This window comes from Arvicanthis niloticus, chromosome 21, assembly GCF_011762505.2.
Source record: "Arvicanthis niloticus isolate mArvNil1 chromosome 21, mArvNil1.pat.X, whole genome shotgun sequence".
In the NCBI taxonomy this organism is placed as follows: domain Eukaryota; kingdom Metazoa; phylum Chordata; class Mammalia; order Rodentia; family Muridae; genus Arvicanthis; species Arvicanthis niloticus.
The window spans coordinates 28,121,149-28,136,597 of record NC_047678.1 but is presented as its reverse complement, the minus strand read 5'-3'; the positions used below and the strand labels follow the sequence as shown (position 1 = coordinate 28,136,597).

The 15,449-nt window shown below is 50.3% G+C and overlaps 1 protein-coding gene across 1 annotated transcript; it reads right to left on the bottom strand.

The window, feature by feature from the left end:
• Positions 1–53: 53 nt before the first annotated feature.
• Camkv (CaM kinase like vesicle associated) lies at positions 54–14,137 on the bottom strand. Its single transcript, XM_034484337.2, has 11 exons — positions 13,954–14,137; positions 4,341–4,444; positions 4,104–4,235; positions 3,867–3,941; positions 3,512–3,650; positions 3,255–3,375; positions 3,048–3,123; positions 2,822–2,958; positions 2,581–2,659; positions 2,270–2,357; positions 54–1,994 (listed from the first exon to the last, which is right to left on the bottom strand). The coding sequence occupies exons 2-11, from the start codon at positions 4,433–4,435 to the stop codon at positions 1,413–1,415; spliced, it is 1,524 nt and encodes a 507-aa protein (XP_034340228.1). The 5' UTR covers positions 4,436–4,444; positions 13,954–14,137; the 3' UTR covers positions 54–1,412.
• Positions 14,138–15,449: the final 1,312 nt, after the last annotated feature.

Here is a 15,449-nt window from a genome sequence, read left to right as displayed (position 1 = left end):
GCCTTCCATAGGCTCCTCCCCAATAGGACAGAGGAAGCAAAGGCAAGAGGGTGGCCAGAGGCTTTGCAGGGTGACGTTTATTTGCCAGGTTCAGCAGGCACACAGTTAGCCCACCAACCTTCACATACCAGAGCAGACCCACAGGCATGCAGGGAGAAGGGCAGGACCACCATGGAGTGCCGAGCAAGGGCAAGGACCAGCGTGGCTGCCTGTTCAGGCTGTGGTAGGGTCTGACCAAGGGCACCTGCTAAGAGCATCCCTCAGGGAGCTGGGGAATCTGATTTTACTTCCTCATCCCAGCCAGACCTACTTTACAGGGCTGAGTGATACCTCAGCCTCTGATAGTAGAAACTGAGGAAAAGCCTCTCCATGTTGCTGAACTAAGAGCAGAAAATCTGCCACTGTGAAAAAGCAAGCTCCCAATGCAATCTATGAGGTACTGCCATGCCTCCCTGAGAGGAAGAGGATTTATGGCCTGAGCCTGCATGAGGTGACTATGGGAAAGTTCTCTTCCTTGGTAGTGGCATCTAGGAAGACCATGGGGAGACACCAGCCCTTCCTATCCAGTTCACAGGAAGGACCCAGATAGACTGGGGCACTGGTGTTGGCCCTGTACTCTGTTCTCCTAGGCATTGCTGCTGCATCTGACATGGTTTTCGCCTCCTTTAGAGTTTCATAAGAATCAGGATACAGAGCAATCCACTACAGGACTCAGGAGGCTATGAAATAACACAAGAATCTTCAGAGGGAAGATCGCCACCCCCACCCAGGGAAAAAGATGGAAGCTTCTACCCATTCTCTCTCCCACTTCTGAGGATCTCCACAGCTAACATGCAGTGCCTGGCCCCAACCATGTGACCAGACTTAACTTAAAGCACACTGCCCTAGATTTCTGCATCCTCTCTTGTAGCCAGCGTCTACTCCTAGAGCAGCCCAAACACCACAGGTACACACCTTCATGTGCAGGAGCCTAACACTGCTGACAGGGCCTCGCTGGAGGACCAGCTCTCAGGGCAAGGCCACCCATTTAGGGCCTGGGAAAGTATGAGGTTTGCAGGGCCTGCCTGGGGAAGTGATGAGGCAGGAAGGAAAGGAGAGCAAGGACCCCCTGAGTATCCCTAGAGCAGCATCCCACAAGGAACAGAAACTGGTGAAGCTAGCGAAAGACAGAAAGCCACAAGGAATCCATGCAGGGGCTGGGGCTGGCCCTGCCTCTGGCCTGCCCACCACTCACATACATCCACACAGGAGACGAGACTGCTCTCCCATGGCCCCCAGGCATGCCCCACTGGGATGAGGGAGCTTGGGGGGAGCTAGGGCATCATGCCAGTGACTCTATATACAGTGAGAAGCCCCTCATCCAAACTCCCACCCTCCTTCCCATCCCTCAAAACCCCCAACAGGCTGCCCATTCAGCTTGTCTCCACCCTCTGAGACTCCTGGGCACAGCCAGTAGCCTCTTCTCCTTTACTAGAGGGTGGAGCCTGGCCTGTGGCACCCTCTAGGGCTGTGCTGTCCGGCTGGGCCACAGCCGGCTCAGGGGTGGCTGCTGCCTTTGCAGCTGGCATGCCACTGCTTTGAGTGGCAGGCACTGTGCTCTCTTCTGTGGCTGGTGTGGCTCTCCCATCAGTAGCTGGAGTGACACTCCTGTCAGTAGCTGGAGTGACACTCCCGTCAGTGGCTGGGGTGATGCTCCCATCAGTGGCTGGGGTGACACTACCATCTGTGGCTGGAGTTGCGCTGCCATCTGTGGCTGGGGTAGCACTACGATCTGCAGAGGCTATGTCATCACTCTTGGCAGTACACCCAGCACCACCCTCTGTGGCTACAGTAGCACTGGCCCCAGAGGCTGAGGCAGCTCCACCTGCAGCTGCAGCAACGGCCCCACCAGCAGCCCCAGGAGTGGCAGCATCTGAAGCAGACTGTGCTGCCGCTGTTCCAGATTGCTCTGGTGCCCGGAGCCGCTTCATGAGAGTGGTCACTCGGACAGCCTTCTACAAGGACGACAGTGAAGAAAGGATCGTGGTGAGGTTCATTAGATTCGGTCCTTCCAAACGGCTAAGCCCAGCCCCCTCCATAGCACCCAAGCTGCCTCTGGCCACCCAGCTAATTCGTACTTCAGCTTCTGATAATGCAGCAGCTGCAGCCAAATGTAAAGGCCTGAGAAAACTTTGTGTTCAGCTGAAGAGGTGCAGTAGCTGCAGGGAACTGTGGGGTGCAAGAGGAAGCACTTGGAACTGGGCCAAGAAGAAAGGGAGCCAAAGCCTACCTTCCACTTGGCTCTGGCAAAGTTCTTCTCAATCTGGGCACAGACGCCATCCTTGATGTTCTTATCAGAAGCTGCATTGCCAGAAATCCTAGAAAGGAGGAAAGCACATCTGATCAGAATGGTCTGTGCCTTCGTGGAGACGGCACAGTCCTTCCCTGTGTGATCTAGGGCCACCAGGCAGAGCGTCTGGTTTGGCCAGAGCTCTAGAAAGCCTTCCCTTACCCTCAAGACCTCAAGGATAAGGACTTCTGGTGTAAGACATTCAGAGTGCAACAGAGACTTGCCCACTGCTCTCCCAGGCCCTTGCTCACCATTCGTGGGAGATGGCCTCTTCCGCGGTGATCCGCTGGTCCTGCTCTACCTCCATCAGCCTTGTGACCAGGTCTTTGGCTGGGGACAAAGCCAGGGATGGGCTAGGCAAGGGTGCCCAGTCTCATTGTCTAGATGTGATGGGTGGGCTGGGGAGCAGGAGCAGAATCCAGCAGAAGCTGAGAGCAGTGGCTCCCTCCATACTGCCCTATACTCTTGCCCACATTCTGGGTATCTCCTCACCTGCTTGAGAAATATCGTCCCAGTACGGAGAGTCAAACTCATAGTCACCAGCCAGGATCTTGCGGAAGAGATTCTTATCATGGTTCTCATAGTCATCTTCTTCTACCTCCTCATAGAAGGGTGGGTTGCCTGAAAGCCTACATGGAGTGGGGTCACCTAGGAGGGTCACAGACATAATTGTCCAGCCCACCTGGATGCAAGCCCAATTGTGTGCCCTTCCACTCACAGGATATACATGATGACACCAATGGCCCAACAGTCCACAGGGCGACCATACCGTTGCCGTCCTACCACTTCCGGTGCTAAAAAAAAAAAAAAAAAGGTCATCTGCTGGTCAGTATCAAGCGTGGCAACATATAGCAGCATCTCCCCTACCCCAAAGTCTCTCCATGAAGGCTGTCCCTCCAACCATCCCTGTCCCATCCCTCCTTGCCCAGATACTCCGGGGTTCCACAGGGCTCCTTGATAAGGCCGTTCTCTAGCTTAGCCAGGTGAAAGTCACTGATGACAATCTTTGAGTTCTTCAGTCTGTTGTAGTACACTAGGTTTTCCAGCTGCGTCGGGAGAGAATGGTAGAAGGGTGGGCAGAAGTCATCATGAGGGCCTCAAAAGCTGAACCAGAGCCAATGTGGCACTCATGCCATCCCCAGCCCACTGTCGAGTGATCCGTCCCTCCGGCTCTGGCCTTACCTTGAGGTTCCTGTGCACAATCTTGAGCGAGTGCAAGTAGGCCACAGCCTCCAAGACCTGCCGCACCACGTTGCTCGTGTCTCGCTCCGAGTAGTAGCCCTGGTCCAGGATCCAGTCAAACACCTCCCTCCCCGTGGCCCTGAGGGACACCAGCCCCTGAGCCCGGCGTGGGCAGGATCGGGGGTAGGACAGGAGCATTTGGGAGGCCTGATTTGTACCAGGCACTTAGATGGGCAAGGCCCAGGGCCTTGGGACCCAAAGGGTTCCAAAAATGGGTTTCTTTAGCTATAAAGGGAGGGAGGAAAAAAAAGACCCTAAGGACTGGGGAATCCTGGAACCCCAGAATGGTACTCACAGCTCCAGGAAGATGAAGTATTCTTTGCGGGTCACAAACACATCCACCAGCTGCAGGATGTTAGGATGCTTCACCCTAGTGGCAGTGGGAGGAGTCAGCAGTGGGAGGAGTCAGCAGTCAGAGTTGGGCGTAGCCCTGAGAGAACTCCGGTTCCTACATTGAGTGGTTATAACCCTGCCCTTCAAGCCCCCTCCCCTACTATCCCCTCCCCAACTCCTCCTCAGCCCTCACACTCACATCTTGAGGATTCCAATCTCATTCTTGGCCGCCTTCCGCACCTTGCGGCCATCGCGCTTCTGGAACTTCTTGCAGGTGTGCATCTTGCCGGTTGTCTTGTCCTTGGCCCGGAAAATTTCACAGAACTCCTCGCTGAAGCCAGCAGGCACACCAGGCCTTAGGACAGGGTATACCCCAGTCCCTCTTTCCCAACCCTGGGTCTATCCACCCATCACTGTTGAATAGCCCAACACTCACGTCTTGACGACTTGTCCCAAATCATATCTGTCAGTCACTTCCGATGGCTGGTTATAGTTCTTCTTGTCGCCCAGAGTCACACACCCAAACGGCATTGCTAGGCTCTAAGATGCAAACGGGAGGGGGTCTGGCTCAGCTATACCATTTTCTTACTCTCCACCCCAACATTGAAATTGCTTTTGGGAAACCCCAACTCAACTCAGGTCAAGTGAAGGGCAGGGCAGGCAAATACAGATCTACCCTGCTTTTTCAGGCCATACATGCAGCCATTCAGCCAGGCTGCCTGAACTACAACAGTCCCCACCAAGCAAAAATTTACTAAGTTGACATATTAAGAAATAGTTCTTTCATTATATATACTTGAAAAGACTTACAGGACAATTTGTTTATTTATTTAGTTTTGATTTTTGAAACAGGGTCTCACTATTAGCCCTAGATGCCTTGGACCCAACGTGTACATCAAGCTCGCCTAGAACTTGCTGAAATCCTCCTGCCTCCACCTCTCCAATAATAGGATTAAACCATCAGCCTCTGTAAGGTCAGCCAGGTGGCTCACCAGGTAAGAACAATGATCTCCAAACTTGAGTCTGATCCCTGGGACTCACATGATAGAGAGAGAGACCCAACTCCTAGAAATTGTCCTCTAACCTCTGTACACATACTATTCTGCACCCCCCTCCCCATAAGTAAAAATAAATAAATAAATGTGATTTTTAAAACCACACAGCTTCTTTAAAGTCAGGTGTAGTGACTCACGATATCATTCTAACATTCAGGAAGCTGATACAAGAGGATTGCCATGAGTCTAAGGCCAGCCTGGGCTACAGTGGGAAACCCTATTTCAAAAATAAATAAATAAATAAATAAATAAATAAATAAATAAAATCTTTAATTGCAACTATTCCATGAACATAAAAAGAATAATCTTCTTTTATTTTTTTAAGATTATTTATTTGGTTGGTTGGTTTGTTTAGTTTTTCTGACTTTTTTTAAACGTTTATTCCAGTAATTTCTTTGAAGTTATAGTTATATCATTTTCCCCTTTCTGCCCTCCATCTTGCTCTAATCAAATTCGCGACCACTGACTCTTTAGTTATTGTTATATGTGCGCACACACATGTACATATTCCTGATTATATGAGTATAACCTGCGAGGTCTATATCGCTTTACTTGTATGTATGTTTCCAGGGCTGACCATTTGGTATTGGACAATCACCTGGCGTGCTCTTCCCTGGGGAAGACTGTTTCTCCCACTGTAAGCCTTCCTTATCTCTTGTGGTTCTTCGTCTAGGGATGGATGAGATCTCACAAGCTCTCCCCATACTAGTTATTTATCTCGGATGGTCTAGAGATGCCAATGTTGGTGAAGCTATGTACAAAATGAAATCTGTTGAAAGAGGGCAACTCCCCTTTAAAAATAGCTGGGAGAGCCAGGCAGTGGTGGTGCACGTCTTTAATCCCAGCACTTGGGAGTCAGAGGCAGGCGGATTTCTGAGTTCCAGGCTAGCCTGGTCTACAGAGTGAGTTCCAGGACAGCCTGGTCTACATAGTGAGTTCCAGGACAGCCACGGCTACACAGAGAAACCCTGTCTCGAAAAACCAAACCCCCCCCCCCCAAAAAAAAAAGCTGGGAGCCAGGTGTGGCTGCAGGAGGACGGTGTGTGTTAGGGGTGTCGGGGCAGGTTTCAAGGAAGCTCCAGCTTCTTGATGAGTTCAAGGTTAGTCCAGGCTACAGGATGCTTTGTCTGAAAAGAAGACAGGATAGGGCCAGTTTTGTCAAACAAGTATACTCTGTGTACTTCTTTTATTTTTTAAGATTATTTATTTGTGGGATCTGGAGAGATGGCTCAGTGGTTAAGAGCACCGACTGCTCTTCCAGAGGTCCTGAGTTCAATTCCCAGCAACCACATGGTGGCTCACAACCATCTATAATGGGGTCTCCCTCTTCTGGCATGCAGGTGTACACGAAGATAGAGTACTCATATCCAGAATATAAATAAATAAAATCTTAAAAAAAAAAAAAAAAAGATTATTTATTTGTTGGTTGGTTTGTTTGGTTTTTTGAGGCAGGGTTTCACTGTGTAACTTGGCTGTCCTGGAACTAGCTCTGTAAACCAGACTGGCCTCAAACTCAGAGAGATCAGCCTACCTCTGCCTTCTGGGTGCTGGGGTTAAATGCACGTGCCACCAATACCCAGCTAAAATTATTTATTTTTATGTGTATAGTTGTTTGGCCTGCATGCTTTCCTATGCACCTTATGCGTGCCTAGTATCTATGGTAGCTGGAAGAGGGGGTGGGATTCCCTGAAACTGGAGTTACACAGTTTTGAGCTGTTGTTTTGATGCTGGGAACTGAACCCAGGCCCTCTGGAGGTGCAGCCAGTGCTTTTAACCACTGCACAATTTCTCAAGCCCACCCTATGTACTTTAAATATTTGCTCCATAGAAATGCATGCATTTGGGCCAAGTGCCCCCCAGGGGTTCCAGGCCAACTCAGGCAACATAAGGAGAGCCCATCAAAGAGAGGGCGGGAGAGAGAGAGGCAGGCATACATTTATGCCTCAGGACACTTGGGTAAGAATGCTCATAATTGCCATATCCATAATTGCTAAAAGCTGGAACAGGCCCAAATATCTACCCCCAGCAGGATATACTGTGGCGTAGTCATATAATAGAATGTTATGCTGAAAAGGAAACGAGGGAGCTATGGTTCTACTCAGCCAAACAGTGTATCTTGCAAAAAGCAGTGTTGACAAAAACAGGAAAGAATACATGTAGTGTGAGTCTTTTGATACAGAACTCAAAATGGGCAGAACTCACTATACTGCTGGGGACTCAAGCACAGAAGTAACACTGTTCAGAAAAGCAGAAAGTAAGTTCAAAGACTCACATAATTGTTCCTAAGGGACAAGATAGGGTGACTGAGTTAGGACACGTGGGGGCTTCTAGAAGACCCATTTCTAAACCTGAATGGTAGTTATAAAGGAATGTACTTTATATCTTTTAAAAATTTTATCATTTTTATGTGTATTGGTGTTTTGCCTGCATGCATGTCTGTGTGAGGGTGTCAGATCTTGGAGTTTCACACAGATGTGAGTTACCACATGGGAATTGAACCCAGCTCCTCTGGAAGAGCCATCTCTCCAGTCCCCATCCCCCCGCTACTACCTTTATATCTTGCTAAATATGTACATGCAGTCTGGGCCACATATGCAGGCTGGGCACAGCTTTAATTCCAGCATTTGGGAGACAGAAGCAGGTGGATATCTGAGTTCAAGGCCAGCCTGGTTTACACAGAGTGTTTAAGGACAGACAGAGCTACATGGAGAAACCCTGTCTCAAAAACAAACAAACAAACAAAAAAGGACTTACAGGGATATGGAGAGATGATTCAGCACTTAAGAGAGCTTGCTGCACAATTATGAGAACCAGAATTTGAATCCTAGCACCCATATAAGAAGCCACATATCCTGAACATGCCTGAAACCCTAACTGCAAGGGTGGACAGAGGCAGAACTGCTGGGGCTTGTAACTTCTGGTTTAACCAAGAAAATGTAAGCCACGGGTTCAGGGAGAGATTTCTCTCAAAGGAATCAGTGGAGAGTGGCAAAGAACACTGCTGTTTTTCTTCTGGTTTCTGAATATGCACAGGCATGAGTGCTCACACACACCATGTACATGCACATAAGAAAATGAATAAATACCGAACATTATTTATTTGTGTGTGGGGAGTGTGTGTGTACTTTTCTAGGGCATTAAAGGAAATACCAATTCATTCTCTCTCTCTCTCTCTCTCTCTCTCTCTCTCTCTCTCTCTCTTTCTCTCTTTTTTGGTTTTTTGAGACAGGGTTTCTCTGTGTAGCCCTGGCTGTCCTGGAACTCACTCTGTAGACCAGGCTGGCCTCGAACTCAGAAATCCGCCTGCCTCTGCCTCCCAAGTACTGGGATTAAGGTGTGCGCCACCACTGCCCGGCAATACCAGTTCTCTTTAGGGCAAGGAATTGAAAGTGTAAATTTCTATCTTTTGTTTATTTATTTTTTGAAACAGTGTCTCATGTAGCTCAAGCTAGCCTCAAACTCACTATATAACTGAGGCTTGCCTTGGTCTCCCTCCCCTATTACTGAGTGCTGGGATTGTAGGGCTGTGCTGTCATGCTCTGATGCTGTCTTAGAATTTTTATTACCATTAGTTTGATGGATTTAGTAAATATTGAGTTCAGACATGTTGTTGTATGTGGTATATCTAGAAAGACACAGTCCTTGTAGGGAAAAAGCAGCATTAGGATCAGGGCTGGGAGCAGAAGGCTTTGCTGGGAGGCATGCAGGGGTGACGGTCCAGAAGAGTCAGACAAGCCTGCCTAGCGCTCAAGTGCTGCAGGAGTGTGGCCAGGTGAGGCTCGGTCCAGTCACTGCTGGCTCCAGGAAACTTGCATCTGGAGCACAGTGCCCCGCCTCCACTTGATCCTTTAGAGATCATGCCTAAATTGTAGTGCTGAATGGCTGGACCCAGCATCCAAAGGGAAAGGTACCCAATGTCCTTGTTCAGAGATAGATGGCTGTATCTACCTTTACAGATCTAACCCCAGATCTGCCTCCCGAAAGTCTGCTTTGTGCCAGCCTGTGGTTATAGCAAGCTCTACACTTAGGCCACACTGAAACTGCTTTGTCTCTGTCACCTCTACCTCTGCAAGTGCTTGAAGTGGAAAGAGCTGGGCCAGGGCCTCGAGCACCTAAATATTCCCCTATTTGAAGACACTTACAGTGTCAGCCCTCCTTAACAAACAGGACTCTGTGAGCTGGAGGGCCTCAGACAAGCCCTATGAGTAGTCCTGGATGCCAATCACTCCTTCCCAGGCAGAAGCCAGCTACACTAGTCCCAGGGATCACAACCCTCCCTGGAGGGCCCCCCTCAAATGATCCCCTCCTTAACATTAGGGATCAAATTCCATAACTTTTTTTTACCCAAATCGCTTGAGCTTGGGGAATACACACATTTCATCAGTGAGAAGGAGTCAGAGCTTAAGCCATCTAGCAAAATATGACAGAGGCAAATGAGAGAGGCTTTGAAGATGTCGGCTGTGTGTCTTTGCCACTATGTCCAAAATCCTTGCTCCTGCATCTCATTGTTGCTGCTGGGAGCAGAGGCACAGCTAACCACCACTGCCAGCTACCCATCTCCACACCGTAACATCTGGAGGGAAAGGCCTGCATCAGTCGTCATGTACAATAAGGACATTTTTTTTCCCCAGGGGTGGGGTGGGGTAGGGGAAGATTACCCTCCCAGGCTAGAATCTGAGGGCCATTCACTGAGCAGGAGGATGGTACCTTGGCTTGCAGGTTTACCAGGAGAACTGGACAGGGACCATTCATTGCTAGTTCTGTTGCTTTGTTATACTGTTCCCTCCAATGCAAATACCCTTCCCCCAAACCCTCCCGTGGGAATTCTATTTGTTACCACAGAGTTATTTATAACATTAAAAAGGAATCAGCGACTACCTAAATGTCCAACAACAGGTGATTCGCCAGCTCAAGTATGCCTACTCCATGGCAGGAAGTGTAGGCATTGATAAGAGCCTGGGCTGCCCCGTGAAACAGCCTCTACACAGGCAAAGAATCAGGACCAGAGCTGCATGTTCTTTCAGTACGAATTCTGACATCATAAGGTTGTCTGTGTAACAAGTTGTCTTAAACAATCCTGATGCTCCAAGGCCAGATGCAAATGGCCTTTTCTGAGACACCTTCTCCATGCTCCACCTCCCTCCCTGGGCCAACAGCTCTCACCTCTGCCAGTGTGGTGTAGGTGGGAGGTTTTGTGTATGCTTGTCTCTGATCCTGGTGCCAGCTTTTGGTTGTACATGTACATTCATGCCAAGGGGTCTGAGTTGGTGTTAGGGTCTGTCTCTACCATGGAAAGCCCACAGCACCGACAGCCTACAGCCATGTCCTACAGGACTCAATAATGAGACAGGGACAGATTTACTTTGCCACCACTCCCCTCTATCTGGGCTACCCAGAAGTCACCCAATTACTACGCCTCCCCAACAGTCTAATTGAATTCACTTATACACCTAGATCTTTCAGGGTCAAGAGAAAAGAAAGCATGTTTCCAATCAGTACTCTGATGCTCTCTACCCCTGTTTTATTTCACCATCTACTACCCACTGCCACCCTATGGAGGCTGTAGATTGTATATTCCAAGCCCCTTGGTACCTCTCAGCAAAAAGGACTAGCCCCAAAGCTTGAAGAAGGGTGGGAGGCCAAGGAGAAGGAGACTGGCATTTCTCATCCTCATGGCCCCAAATTTAACACCCAGTAAAAGTTTTCTTTCCAACACCAGAGAATCTGGTCATGTCCATATTAGCGCAGATATGGCACAGGAGCTCCATGGCAGCTGCTTTTCTAGAGATAGAATTCCTTTCCTTCTCTGCAAAGGAAATAAACCTTATGCCTGGGCTACCCAAAGGGAGCACCAGAGCAGTGAAGAGCATGACGCTACCAATGCCCTCCACTCCAGAAGGCTCTGGAAGCTTTTGGGCTTAGCATTCACTCCTGTTACTGTTTGCTTCTGGACCTTGTCTACTGGGTTGTGATTTAGGTCTCAGGCAACCCTGAGGAAGCTTTTCTCTATTTGGTGCCCTAGTAATAAAGGGTCCTTATTGGACTCTTTATTGGAGTTCTATTGGATTGTCAGGCAAGTCTAAGTCAGAGGAAACCCAATCAAAATGGAGGTCAAAAGACCCCATTTCAAGGTTTCTTCCACCAGGGTCAACCTGGTCCAGGCCTCACCTTTCATATCCATAAATGAAGTTTCCTGCTTCCCTGGCATCTGCCATGTGGGGTTCTAGAGCTTGCAGTAAATCAAGAGAGGCCAGAAGAGCCCAGGAGGCCTCCCGCTGACTCCTGACTGTAGGCAACACCTCCCAATTTAGTGGCAGCTGTGAACACCAGCCTGCAGGCACCCTCTTCCCTTCCCTCCCCTCTTCTTCTGTCTTCTTAGGGATTAGGAATGAGTTTTTCTACTGCAAATGGGCATGCCCCAGCCCAAATCCTGTCTAGCTCACAGCCATAAGCCTAGGGGAGGTGGCGACCTCCTTCCAATGTATGTGGTAATAAGAGATAGCGTCAAGCTTCAAGCCTACTGTCAATTACCTTAAGAGATTGGATATCATACAGTGTTGGCTGGGCAACAAGCTGAGCCACCATCAATAGTTCCTGGTGCTGACTCTTTTCTACCTATGTCAGGAATATGGAGGAGCCCCTGCTAACCCCCAACCTCACAGCCTTTTAGAAGTGAGCATGCAGTCCACTGCTATTTTCAGAATAGTCAGCTCTCCACATGCAGGCAAAGCCAAGAGCCAATTGTCACTGGCCTTAGAACCTGGGGTCCCAGTCTTTGAAGCCACAGGAGGCCCTGCATCCCTTTGGTTGGAGGAAGGGGTCTGTGGAGGAAGACACTGGAGTAAAAAGGTTGCTATGGTGATGGAAGTTTTAAAACAAGGGGAGGAGTAAGGGGTAGGTATTAGCAAAGGTCCCTCTTCCCAAACTGACATTTTTGCCTGGCTCCTTCCCCATGGGTTCTGCGACCCTGGTCCCCATAAAGGAAGAGGGCGTGTGGGTATTTAGTAAAGAAAGGTACAGAGACACAGTGAATCTGTTGGAAGACAAAGAAGAGGCAGCAGAGTAAAAGGGACACAGTCACAAGAGAGAAGGAGGCAAAAAATTCTGAAGAAGATTAAGAATGCCCAGCAGCAGCCTAAACCCTCCAGAGCCCAGTGCTCGGATCCCCTGGGCCCGGAGCTACCATTGGTATTTGGCTTTCAAGATTCTTCAGTATCCCCCTAGACATGCAGTGTACGTGGCACAGGAGGCCCACTAAAAACAGATCAGCTCCTAGGAGCCTCTTAGTGAGGAAGAGGCCAGCTGTTGCAGTCCCCCAGCCAGCCAGTCCCCATCCTCTCTCCCTGTCCTGATAGCAGCTTAGGCAAAGAGGTCCAAAAGTTGAAAAGCCGGAGCATTGCAGGATAGAAATGAAGCCCAGAAACCTGCCTAATTCTCTGTAGAAGCCTTCTAGGCTGGCCCAGCCTTACCCAGGGTCCCCAGCAATCTCCACCTCAACCAGCTGAACTCTCCAGGCCTTGGATTCCCAGGGCCCTTCTTCTAGCTCAGCTTCATCCTGTCCTCAGTCATGGGCAGATCTCAGGATGGCCAAAAGCAGCAACCAAAACAGTACCATGAGCAAGCCAGAATCAGGATGACAAAGGCACACCAATACCCCCCAGGTCTCAGTTTCCCTGAACAGAGATCTTCCTGGTCAGAGCAGAGGACTACCTCCAGCCTGCTAATTGGTAGCCACCAGGGAATGAAGACACAGAGAAAGGTCTGCAGTAGATATATATATATATAAAGCCAGGGTAGGGCACCTGGGGATTCACACTAAATGAGGGAAAAAAGGAAGACCCCTGTCCCATCCTGGCTCTGAAGGGGATGAAGATACTAATTTCCAAGTTAGAAAACTGAGGTTTAGAAGTCACTGAATCTGCCAGTAATCAACTCAGAGGGGGAGGGGAAGCCAGCCTACTTCTTCTGCAAAGGTGGTCCTGGGGTTCCCAAAGCCTGAGCCTGTGTTTGGAGGTTGGTGTGCAAAAGATCTACTAGAGTCGTATAGACCAGGTAGAAGCTTTTGGTGAGGAAAAGGGAGCCCTGTTCTCTAGGAAGGAATCTGCTAGAGCAGGTTTGGGGTCAGGGAGCAGTTGGCAGTCTTTCGTGGGGCTGGGGCTCATGAGCCCAGGGTCTCCTGTCAAGCAATACAAGCTGAAAAAGACAGAGGCTAATGCTTTAATTGTCCCCTGCTACTCCAGGAAGAGTCCCTGCTCTTCACCATGATACCACTCTGACCCCCTTCCCCAGTGCTGCTGGCTCGCCCCCGCTGGCACAGCAACACACATGCGGGAGGCACACGTGTGAGCACCAAGCCCCGCACCTCCCAGCAGAAACATGTGCGCCCCGCACCCCCACCTCGCACGCGTGTCAGTGCGATGCCCCCCCCTCGACAAAAGACCCTCAGAAAGCTCGGAAGCCTGAACTTAGCTGGGGGCCAATAGTCCACTTGGGTTTAGAACCTCCTCCCCCAGCCCCGCAGCAGCCCCGCCCAGCCCCCTCCGGATTGTCGCCCATAAAGAACTCTCCGTTGTCATGGAAATTAGTGACTGCCAAACCGGAGGGAGGGGGCCCCCAGGGGCAGTTGGGGAGGGGCTGAAGACTGCTCTGGGAGTGAGGATGGACCGCTCGGCCCTTGGCCCTTTACCCCTATAAGGGGCACCACGAATCTTCGAGGGTTTATGTTTTTTACAATTAGGAGCTGCAGAGGCTTTCTCTGGGACCCTCCCAAGCCGTCAGAGGTAATGGGGAACTTTAGCCCAACCCCGCAAGCCACCCCACCTCGCATCTGCAGAAACCGTGCGCTGTGCCCCTGCTTGGGACCCCCAGAGTCCTCGCGGCGATCGCGCGCATCCTGCGCGGAGATTCTCTAACCAGGGAAACAATCTCCCAAGGCCCCCCAACGTGCATCCAGGAGGAGCCCTCCCCACCGGCCCAGCCCTCCCTGCTCCGCACCTGCAACGCTGGTCGGTCACAGGCAGGAAGCGATAACCCGCTCAGCAGGGCTCCGGGGGCGGCCAGCAGAATCCGCTCCGGGCACGCGGGGCAGACGCGGCGCCAGCTGCAGCCGCTTCGACTCCAGAACCTCCAGCATCGCCAGTCGCTCTCTGACAGCGGATTCGCACCCCGGGCCGGGGGCGGGCTGGGGGCGGGGCCTCCTCGCCCGGCCCGCCCCCACCCTGGCAGACCCGGAGACTGGAATCCCACTTGAGGGAGGGCGCATGCAGGTTGGTGGCGAACACCTGCTAGGCTCCCTTAGGCCATCAGACTCAAAACCCAGCAACAGGAGGCGAAGGGGCCCTTCCTAACCCCAAAGTAAGGAGTAAGGAGTGGAGACTTGGAGAAAAACCTGGAGATGCACAGAAGTCTCTTGGCTAGAAGTAGTTTCCAGGAGACCAGGGTCTTGCCCAGTTCCCCAAACCTGATCCAAAGGTTGGACCTACTTAGAACCACCTGGGCAGTCCCCAGGTATGTGTGTGGTAGGTATGTGTGCAATTGTGATCAATTAGGGAATGGATAAGATAGACAATGGGGCCCTCAGACCATCCTACCTCCAACTTCTGCGAGGCCAAAATCTTTCCCAACTAAATTACCAGCTGTGTGGCTGGCTCAGTCAACCCCCACTGTATAGTTCTGAATCTCCCAAACTATAAAAGTCACCTATGATGTAACATGGGGTCTGCTTTCTTCTCTTTGTAATAATCCTTGAATACATCCCAAGCAATGTGACCCAGGTGACCTGGGCTAGGTTTATGGGGTCATGGAGCTGCTAGGTATTTTGAATAAAGTCCTTGACCATATTTCTGTCCTTTGCCAAGGAGGCAAGTGGACCAAAGGCCCATCTCACTGCCCTCAAGCCCTGAGGACTATCCTGAGACAATAAATAAAGGCTACATTTAGGTTTTCCATTGTCTGGACCTGGGCTCCAACCCATCTTACCCTTCTAGTGATCTGCATGGCTCAGCCACCCTGAGAACAGGGTCATATGTTGAGCAAGCCTACTTGTATCTCTATGCATAGCTGAGGACAGATGGGACCCACCAAGTGAAGAAGTTGAGGCTGGAGCTGGAAGATTGTCAGAAAAATTGCCTCAGGGTTTCTGGATAACCTCTTCCAGAGGAGTTGTTGAGTTCTCTCATCTTTCCCTGCCTCTGGTCAGTTCCTCTAGGCCATATCATCATTGTATCTGGGCCCCTGCATACTAAGAGTCTTGGCCATTAACACCCATCTCAGTACCAGGTAGGAACCTTTTGGCAAGCTTGGCAGAGCCTATGTCTAATCTCACAATGCTCAACTAAGTTTGCAGAATGAAGGAAAAGCCTGGCACGCGATCTTTTCTACTACGATCTTTTCTATTATTCCCGAAACAATGGGCCTCTGAGTTTATGGTATAGCCATGATATGGCTTGCAGAACCGACCTACCTCATACATATTTTCTATCTTTCTTGAG

Bases quoted from the DNA above. Each gene is read 5' to 3' on its own strand.
- Camkv (XM_034484337.2), bottom strand. From the start codon at position 4,435: ATGCCGTTTGGGTGTGTGACTCTGGGCGACAAGAAGAACTATAACCAG. The intron at 4,236-4,340 runs GTGAGTGTTGGG...TGCTGGCTTCAG, and splicing joins TTGGGACAAGTCGTCAAGAC to CGAGGAGTTCTGTGAAATTT. The intron at 3,651-3,866 runs GTGAGTACCATT...GGTGTCCCTCAG, and splicing joins TACTTCATCTTCCTGGAGCT to GGCCACGGGGAGGGAGGTGT.